Here is a 9,997-nt window from a genome sequence, read left to right as displayed (position 1 = left end):
AGTTGATTTTTTTTTTTGGAATTTTAACGAAAAGTTCACGATACTGTTCACTTTAACAAAAACTCACATTTTTACACTAAAAAATCAATCATGATACTATGAACAGTCACTATTAATTGAATTTTGAGATCTCCAGTAAGGAGATGCAATTCCAAATAAAAATTAGGAAGAAGGGTAGCTGTTTAATCAGATTTGCACCTACTCTCAAAAGCCTAGTAGAAGTAAATTGTGCAGATGTCACAACTCAGTAAAAATGAATTCCTTTTTTTTTTTTTTTTTTTTCAGATAACAATTTTTATTAGATTAGATGTTAAATTAACTATCAACTTACGAACTTACATCATTATATTTAAACTCAAAATGTTTTTGCTACTATAATAAAATATCACTTTGTGAACTCCACTGTCCTCAAATCACCCCTTCATTAGTCATGCCATAATTTTGATAGCAGTTCACATATCCTTTGACACTCGTACACGTGTTACTATTACAAAGCACGTTGCACGACACGCGTCCAACAACATGATGCTGTGTGCGTCAGAGATTCTGCGGCCGACGACGTGCCACCATCTAAAACGTCAGTACGAAAAAGCTACCCGCCGAATGACAGCCGTAGGTACTAGATTTGGTGGTACGTCGACTCATGACTGATGTCCAACGCAAGGCTGACTCATTCTTGACACCCTGGTGGGTCCCCACTAGCCTTTTGTGTTTGCCATCTTTTGCAAGGGAGTAGTTTTGCAGGAACAAGGATCCTCTTTTGAGGATTTACAGAATTGTTCAATCATGTTGTTTATTTTATATTATATGATACAGTTTTTATTAAGTATTGTATATATTTAATTTTAAATAAAAATTGTTTAAATTTGACATTATCCCTAGAAATTATATTTTCCTTAACTAAAACTCATCTTTTTTTTGTTTTATTGACTAAAGCCCATTAACTAGGCTCTAATTAAACAAATTCTTTAATTAAGTTTGACTTTTCAAATTGTATATTTTCTGAATGCCTAAACTACCCCTATTAATACTTGGGTTGAGTTTTTGGATCAGTTACTCATTCTATCCATTTAATTAATTATATTTATTTTACAAAATATTTTATGCCATTCATTGTATATTCAATGTATTAATTTTCAAATTGTTATAAGGTGCCGATTGAAAAATAACTGACACACCCCGATCTAAATCAAGGCGTGATGCCTGTCACGTGAAGGTGACGTAGCCATGTACGCAGTGTGGAAGTGATAAGGATATAAAAATGTGAGTAATTAAAAACCAAGCTAACTAATTTACACTAGATGAAAATAGGTGTGAGTGACAAGATTTAAGTGTAAACACACCTAATCAGAGCATAGGTAGCCTAAGTGCAGTCCAGCAGGACAAATACTAATTATATAATACCAGAAGGATGGTCCTACATTAAATACAGTATGTCAGAACCGTCGAAGTCTCCTCGCAAGCCACCAAAAAGCACGCCTACCTAAAACCTAGAGGGGCACAAAACAGAAAGTGTGCGTGGGCAAAAACAAAGTTGTTCAAAACCATTTCAATTATCAAAAGTAGTAACCTCTCGATGTAAAACCCGTATAATTTTCCAGAAAATAGAATACATATCTATATCGAAACCATACTCGTAATAGCCAAATCCACAAGTATACCATGCCAAATATCTCAACATAATGAAATAAGTAAGCTAGGTAAAGTAAATCAACGAAAAGTAATATGTCAGTCGGATCCACCTATTGTGGCATGTACGGCTTAACCTATAGCTCATCAAATATTCCTGCACACAAGTCGGAACCACCTATTGTGGTATGTACGATAGAACTGTGTGTAAATAAGTACGCTCAAGTGCTACGATCACGTGAAGACTGTGCGAATAATTGCGGGTCACCTACGAGTCAGAACCACCTATTGTGGTTTGTACGACATAACTATGCACCTAACTTTGATCCAAGGTAAGCGTGCGGTGCGGGAGGTGAATATCACATGAAGGATTGTGCCCTGACCACGGGCAGGAGCACTAACACCGAGGTGCAGGTTTATGAGCTCTAAATGCATCAAATATAATTATAACCATGCAACTCATATCCACAATATACAACTCACTTGGAACTTACCTAAGCGTCTGCAGTGTCAACCATAACATATGTAAGTACTAAATGCATATTCTAAGTATCACACATTTGACATGGCAATTCCAAAATATAACATCATTTAAAATATGTTTTATGGGAAAAAAAATGTAAAGCATATATATACACTTATATAGAAAACCAAAAGCCCACTCACTGGTAGGTGGTTGGGTCGTAACCCCCGAGTCTCGCTTGACTATGTTCGTCCTCTGGAAACGTCTCACCTATATGTGACACAACTATTTTAACTTTATTTTAAGTACTTAACCAAAACTATGAAATAACTTCTCATACGTTGCTCAAATGAGGTGTTTGAATATACCATAGTGGCCTACTTGACACCACGAACATCCCTATATTTTTAGAAAAAATTTCTAAGTTCCCACATGCCCTAACGCACCGACCAAGGCACGGTCACACGCCGCCCACGCCCAGGCACGTGCCTGGCACACTGACGGATTTCCTAACGGTGTTAGGGAATATACCGTTTAATTTACCTGACGCCGTTAGCATATTCCGTCAAAATTAACAAAATATTCTTCTCCTTCTTCGTTAGTTCGTCGGAGTCCGGCGCCAACTACAGCTACTTTCACTGGTTTCTAGAAAATCTTAGAACTTCAATATCTCATCCTTTTATCACCCAAAATTCATGAAATTTTCACCAAAATGAAGCTCTCAACTAGGAGAGTAAGACCTTACCACTTTGGAGACCTAAAACCAACGAAATCTCCCTGGGAAATTTCATGAAAACTAGCCAACCCTGCAACTCGATGGACTCGAGTATTCCGACGTCCAAAATCACTCCAAATTTTACCTAGGATCCTTATGGAGTTGGTTAGAGACTTCCTCGAGCCTTAAAACACCTTAAAATATCCACAATTATGCTATAAAAGTAAAGCACCTCATCAAAGATTATGGATTCTCGGGTTTCTGAAGTCTTCACGTCCAACCAAAGCTACAGCTCGACTCCTGAGCTTAAAAGAAGCACGAAAATAACATCCACAACCCCGATCCGTGAGTGATGAGGTGGGTTGAGGGAGTGACCGTATGGGTTGTACGAAAAATGGAAGAAGGATCAAGAGGAAGAGAGAAAGAGATCAACGTATGTCTGTGTGGTTCAGGTTTGGGCAACCAAACAAAACAAACAAAATCTTAAGTTCCAATTGGGTCCAAATACTTAGGAAGAAAATGAATTGGTCCAAAACCTAAGCTCCTTTACACCATCACAACTCAACATTCAAGGGCACAAAAGTAATTCCACGCTATCAAGGATAAAATATTTCATATTTCGGGACGGGTTGTCACAATAATAATACTAATGGTGCATTAAATATACAAGTTAATTTACTTACCAACACAACAATAAATTAACCTAAAACAACTTCGGCTATTGCATATTTACTTCAATCCCTAATGCACAAAACATAAGCTATATGTTCCATGCAATTTTTACCTACAAAATAGTCTAATTTACCAATTCCATCAAACCAAAATTTAAGGGGTCTAATTTACTTCCAAAATGGTCTAATTTACCTACATGATTTATGTGCATTAGATTTCAAGTTATTTAATTGCCTACAAGCACAAACCCACAACATTCAAACATTATACAATATCACTATTTTTTTTTTGGAATAGGTAAATTAATTTAAATGGAGGTGAATTAGGTAAATGTAGGTAAATTAATTTAAATGTAGGTAAATTAGTATAATATTTTATAAGTAGGCAAATTAATTTATAAGTTGGTAAATTAATTTAAATGCAGGTAAATTAGTATAATATTTTATAAGTAGGTAAATTAATTTAATATTTTATAAGTAGGTAAATTAATTTATATGTAGGTAATTCAAACAATATTATTATTTTTTGTACAAGATATGTTTATTTATTTTTTTAATATGGTAGATTAATTTATATATGTTACTAATATTTATGATACAAGAAAGGTAAAATATCCATATGGATTTAATTGCTCATCAAAAGTAGGATGAGTAATAACAATTAGGGACCAAATTAGGATTTTGTGGCATAAATTGTAAATGTGTTGTAATAGTTGGTTATATATTTGTCTACATGGCAATCTATTTGAAATTTGGGTTTTATTTGAATGTTTAAATTTGGTGGGTTTTTTGTTTGAAAAATAGGAGTCTCAAGGGACCTATATCTAAAGAACCCATAAAATTTTACAATAATTTCTGGCACGCGATGTACGATGAATGAACACGATTAGAAGATCCTTAGGATCCTCACAAAGAAGATCCGGAGAGGATCCTCTTTTGTTTTGTTGTACTCAAAACACACATGTGATATTTTTTGTTTTCTCTCTTAAAAAGGGAAAATAACGAATGGCAAGCCACAAGTATTCATTTTTTTTAATCTAGAGAAATTATGAGAAATTTCATTTTGTTCGTGGCCAACACATATTTAAGAGTTTATATATATATATATATATATATATATATATATATATTTCAGTTGTACTCAAATTATACATGGAAGTAACACATATTAAAGAGTTCTTGTTTAATGTATTTTGTATGCATGGGTGTTGGAACGGTTAATTGAGACTGTCTGAATGGTTTGTACCTAAATTATACCTCAGAAGTTAGAAGTGGAACGTATTAGTGTGTTTTTCCACAATTCATTAGTGTATACACCGCATTTAAAAGGTCAATTGAGTCTGTTTAAATCGTCTAGTGCACAAGAATGAAACCACGTCGCAAGTACTTTACATTTACACTTTCCAACTGATGCATCTGAAACACTTAAATATCTCCTAGCCGTTGTTTATGTTTGTTGCTTTTACATTAGAGTTAAAATAATATTTATCCTCTGACAGACAGAAATACTGTTTTCAAAAAAAAAAAAAAAAACGGAAAGGAAGCAAAACTTTTGTAGAATTTCAGGGAAGGACAGGAGACCTCCGAATTCCCAAGCAAGGACTTCTCCGGCCAACTATAAATACTAACCACTTTCTAAGACCTAAAATATGCCACAAAACCTCAATTTCTTTGCCCAAATTTCTTATCAGATTTTTGGGTTCAATATTTTCATCTGTTTCCTTTGGATTTCCTGCTTCAGTTTCGATTCAGGATGACTATCCGCATTGAGCAGCCCGAGTTTGGTAAATTATTTAATTCCCACTTCATTAATATCTGCATTTATTTATTTTTTTAGTTTTAAAGTAAGATATTCATTGATAATAAAGTCAAATACGTACAGGAATATCTGTATTTAGTTAATTTTAATATTCTGCAAATCTGATAAGCTTCCGAGTTATTCTTCCCTTTATTATTTTCATTTTATTTATCTGTGTTTTAATGATAGGAGTTGAAGTTGAAATTGAAGCAGGGGAGAGAAAGGTGTTAAATGATGAAAAGGAATTGGCCTTAGATGCTGGATTTGTGGTGCCACATACCAATTCATTTGGACAAACATTTAGGTCATATTATTTCCATAATTTTTGTACTACTTTTAACTTTTAAGCCTGCAGAATTGAATCTATAAATATCTGATGCGATCTGCAGTATGAACTATGGATAGGACCCTTGATAGGCTCTCAGCTGAGGTTATAAGTTGCCTTCCGGAACATCCGAATAAATTGGAACAATACAAATTTATAAGTTGTTCTTCTTATCAGCTAGAAGGACAATTTATTCTAAAATGTATTATGAATTTATGACCAGTTAATTAATTAATCGTCATATAGGGACAAAGGGAAGAAAATATCTGGGATTATGATCCCTTCAGGCTGTGCCTTTTACAAAGAATTTAGAAGAAAAACAGGGAAATTTGGAAACATATCCTATGATTGGGAAGACACAAAAATAAAAAGAACACCTTATCATATAAATTGAGGTTTATATTTTCACGAAAGATAGAAAAAACGTAGATTTTTATCATTTAGCAATTTGTACATATCGAAGCATAGTTTAATAACTAAACTAAGAGAAGGTGGAGAATTTAAACCTAATACGTAAGAAGACCTGTCCACAACACCAATCCAACACTTGAAAATAAACATCACCCCTTTGATTTTGTCACATCTCATAAGAGCTGAAATACTCAAAGCCCTCTTTGTTAGGCCTTCCCTTAGATTTGGGCCTACCAATTTTTATTTTTTTTTATTTTTCAAAGTTGATTACTATCACCCCTCCACCCACCCCCCACCCCTCCCCCCGGCGGCGCCGCGGCGCCTCTCTCTCTCTCTCTCAAACAATTGAATTATCAATTAAACTTTTAACTTTTTTATTGATAATTTTTGTATGACTGCAAACCAGGGATTATGATGCAGAAGGAGAGAGACAACCAAGTGTTGAGAATTTCTACCAGATCAATCACATCAATCAGACTTATGATTTTGTAAGTAATTTTACCTAACATCACTACATATTTCTCACACCATTTTATATCCTAATACCAAATATATTACAAAAATGTACTATTCAGGTGCAGAGAATGAGAAATGAGTATAGCAAATTGAACAGAGTGGAGATGAGCATTTGGGAATGCTGTGAACTTCTCAACGAGGTTGTCGACGAGAGCGATCCCGACTTGGACGAGCCTCAAATCGAGCACTTGTTGCAAACAGCTGAAGCCCTTAGGAAGGACTATCCTAATGAAGATTGGCTGCACTTGACTGGCCTCATCCATGGTAATTTAATTAATATCTTCAAATATTATGTATTAATTGATAAAATGGATGCTGCATGATGATTAAATAGCCAATTTGATCCTTAATTTGTGTGTTTTAGACCTTGGAAAAGTGCTTCTTCTTCCTAGCTTTGGGGAGCTTCCTCAATGGGCAGTTGTCGGTAAGCGACAAGGTTCATACACCATATTTGTTATATACTTGAAGATAGTTAATTACTAATCCTGATCTGTATTTCAGGTGATACATTCCCTGTTGGCTGTGCTTTTCACCAATCCAATGTTCATCACAAGGTACTTCTGTTGTAAACTTGCTGCGCTTTTCGCGTGATGTCTGTAATTATCTGTTTGCTGATCAAACTTTTTATCCACATTATTGCCGCAGTACTTTGCGGAAAATCCTGACTACTATAATCCTACTTACAACACTAAGTATGGAGTTTACTCGGAGGGATGTGGACTCGAAAATGCTACGATGTCATGGGGGCACGATGATTACATGTATTTGGTATGTCTTCAAATATTTCATCATGTATTCAGATATACTTCAAAATATTAACTCTAAGCCTCTAATCAAACAATCTTGTTTTTTGTAAACACAATTAATTAAGTTTAATCTCATTGGTGTGACATCTTCAGGTGGCCAAAGAGAACAAATCAACTCTGCCTTCAGCAGCTCTGTTTATCATTAGATACCACTCATTCTATGGTATGTTAATCAGCAGAAAAATACTACAAATTTACCAAAACAAAAATCTGTTTTGCTGACTAATTAACTGTGATGCATTCTTTTTGATATTATTGCAGCGTTACATAAGGCGGGAGCGTATAAGCACTTAATGAACGAAGAGGACGTCGAAAACCTGAAATGGCTCCATGTATTCAAGTAAGTTTATATGATACTTCACCTCTTACTAATTTTTCTGTAGTCTAAATGCTTAAGTTCACTTCGTATACTATTATGTTTATCCGATGCAGCAAGTATGACCTTTACAGCAAGAGCAAGGTACGGGTTGACGTTGAGAAGGTGAAGCCATACTATATTTCTCTCATTGAAAAGGTAAGTTCAACCAGATTTCATTTGATTCAACACACTTTTCTTCATTTTTTTTCCTGGAATATTAATTAGTGTTTTTAACTTAAACAATGCCGGTTGTGCAGTACTTTCCTTCGAAGCTAAGATGGTGAATATCCCAGCTCTTCCGTTCAATGTGTAACGAGGGTCGACTATATACCAGCAGATAGTGAGCGAGCTATATGCGAGGGATGACATTTCGATTTGTAGCTGCAATTCCTTGTTATTTCATAATGATTTCGTGTAAAATTATCTGTTATCTATGGTGTATCGGAACCCTTATCTTGGTTCCTTAATAAAACTTCAGCATGAATAAAAGTAAAAACTAGGGTTTAACATGACTCAGTTTCCTTATTTCCAAGCGGTATACACTTGTAACTCGTTGCCTAAATTGATAGTTATTCCATATCATAATATAGGAGCTAAAAAGTTTTCATTTGTGAAAATTGGTTAACTGGTGTAGTATCAAGTATTTTTGAGTGAATCTGTAATCTCAACTCAAAGAGAGTGCTCTAACGATTATAGGCTAATTGAGAATTTTGTACGCTGATGTGGTTTTGTTAGTTGGTAAGGGCCATCGTCCGCTTTCTTCCCTCTAAATTCGGCTTACATAAGTTCGAGTTGTTTAAAATATTGTCTTTGTCAAATAAAGTGAAGGAGAATTTAGTTGTTACTATTGAGAATATGAGTTGGGCTATGTCTCCTAGGTGTGCACCTCATCCCCAAAATGCGCTGTTGTTTGTGGTCCGAATTTGATTTGTGATGTATTTTTAAGATGGATTTTTCATTATGTGCGCAGAAACAAAAGGTTGTGCCTTCAATGCTAATACATGTGTTTTAGCGGGTAGACTAGATTTTCATAATTCTTATTCAATCATTTATTTTTGGGAATCTTAACGAAAAACTCTCGGTACTGTTCACTTTAACGAAAATTATATTTTTACACTAAAAGTCAATCTTGGTACTATTCATTTTACCCTTTATTTTGTCCTTATCGTTAAAAATTTGCAAGTCATTTTTATTAATTTTCCTTTTATTTTTTGTACCATTCAATTCAACGTACTATGAAAAATATAAGACCAAATTTTTTTCGTTGTCCCTTAGTGAGACCCAAATTTTGAACGAACCTCTGTGATGAAAAAGTTGTTAATCCATAACCTTGTGGTCAAATCCGTTATCAATCTTAGTCCTAATCAAAATTTCTAACACAACTCCACCCACATGTAGGTGTAGTGAAATTGAGCATATGTGTGTAATGGAATATAAAGTAAATAAGACATAATATTTACGAGGTTCAACAAGTGTGTGCGTCCTGAGGGAAGCAGTAGTACTTTCTTTCATTATCTGAAATAATAGGAGTATAAAATATCTCTCAATATTTTCTCTCTTCTTTCTAGTCTGGCTCATTGGTATTTTCTCCTGCATATCTCTCATTTCTTTTTTCTCCATCTTTCCTCTTTCTTTCCTTTCATCTGTATGTTTTTCTCTATTTTTGTGTTGGGTTCTTCAATGATGCAAAGACCTCTTTATATAGAGGTTTTCATTCTTCCTTGGTCATATTTGGTTGGCCATGTTTTTCAACCTAACAATCTTACCAAGACATTCTCTCTAACAACATTGTCAAGTTACGGTTATATTTGGTTGCCTATTACTATGGGCATTCACACCTCCATTCACAACACTCCTTCTTGGATGCCCATATCAATATCGGTTGCCTTGCTAAAATCTTGATTTGTTTTGGATGCTCCCCTTGATGAGTATCTTCCTCTGATTATGAATTCTTCAATCTAACTGATTACAAAGTTGATGTAATCAGATGTCATGCAGTGTTTGCTTCTGAAGGTGGATCACGTGCTCCTAAATTTTAATGGGCCACAGTTCTTGGCCAAACACATGTATTTCTGAGAGATATGAAAATGTGGCAATAAATGTTTGCTTCCTTTATCGCTGTAGGATCAATATATTTTCATATGTAAATACAAATTCCTTTTTGTGAGCGATCTGTATATAGACTAAAGAGATATTCAGATTTGCTTGCCTAATAAGGCTATGCCCTTTCGTGAGTTCTTTGGAATAAAACAAGCACATGTCTATAATTTTCTGAATATATCAATAGATAAATTTTACTTCATTC

General features: G+C 34.5%; 1 protein-coding gene across 1 annotated transcript; it reads left to right on the top strand.

The window, feature by feature from the left end:
* Positions 1 to 5,135: 5,135 nt before the first annotated feature.
* LOC137708007 (inositol oxygenase 1-like) lies at positions 5,136 to 8,217 on the top strand. The gene is made up of 11 exons (XM_068446966.1): positions 5,136 to 5,262; positions 5,466 to 5,580; positions 6,419 to 6,500; positions 6,588 to 6,792; positions 6,893 to 6,952; positions 7,030 to 7,082; positions 7,174 to 7,296; positions 7,428 to 7,497; positions 7,596 to 7,674; positions 7,767 to 7,848; positions 7,950 to 8,217. Exons 1-11 carry the CDS (start codon positions 5,232 to 5,234, stop codon positions 7,974 to 7,976), a joined length of 927 nt encoding a protein of 308 aa, XP_068303067.1. The 5' UTR covers positions 5,136 to 5,231; the 3' UTR covers positions 7,977 to 8,217.
* Positions 8,218 to 9,997: the final 1,780 nt, after the last annotated feature.

The sequence above is a fragment of the Pyrus communis genome, chromosome 11, assembly GCF_963583255.1.
Source record: "Pyrus communis chromosome 11, drPyrComm1.1, whole genome shotgun sequence".
NCBI classification, from domain to species: Eukaryota; Viridiplantae; Streptophyta; class Magnoliopsida; order Rosales; family Rosaceae; genus Pyrus; species Pyrus communis.
The sequence above is the reverse complement of the archived record's forward strand: the minus strand, read 5'-3'. Positions and strand labels throughout refer to the sequence as shown.

Bases quoted from the DNA above. Each gene is read 5' to 3' on its own strand.
- LOC137708007 (XM_068446966.1), top strand. From the start codon at position 5,232: ATGACTATCCGCATTGAGCAGCCCGAGTTTG. The intron at 5,263-5,465 runs GTAAATTATTTA...TTTTAATGATAG, and splicing joins CATTGAGCAGCCCGAGTTTG to GAGTTGAAGTTGAAATTGAA. The intron at 7,498-7,595 runs GTATGTTAATCA...ATATTATTGCAG, and splicing joins TAGATACCACTCATTCTATG to CGTTACATAAGGCGGGAGCG.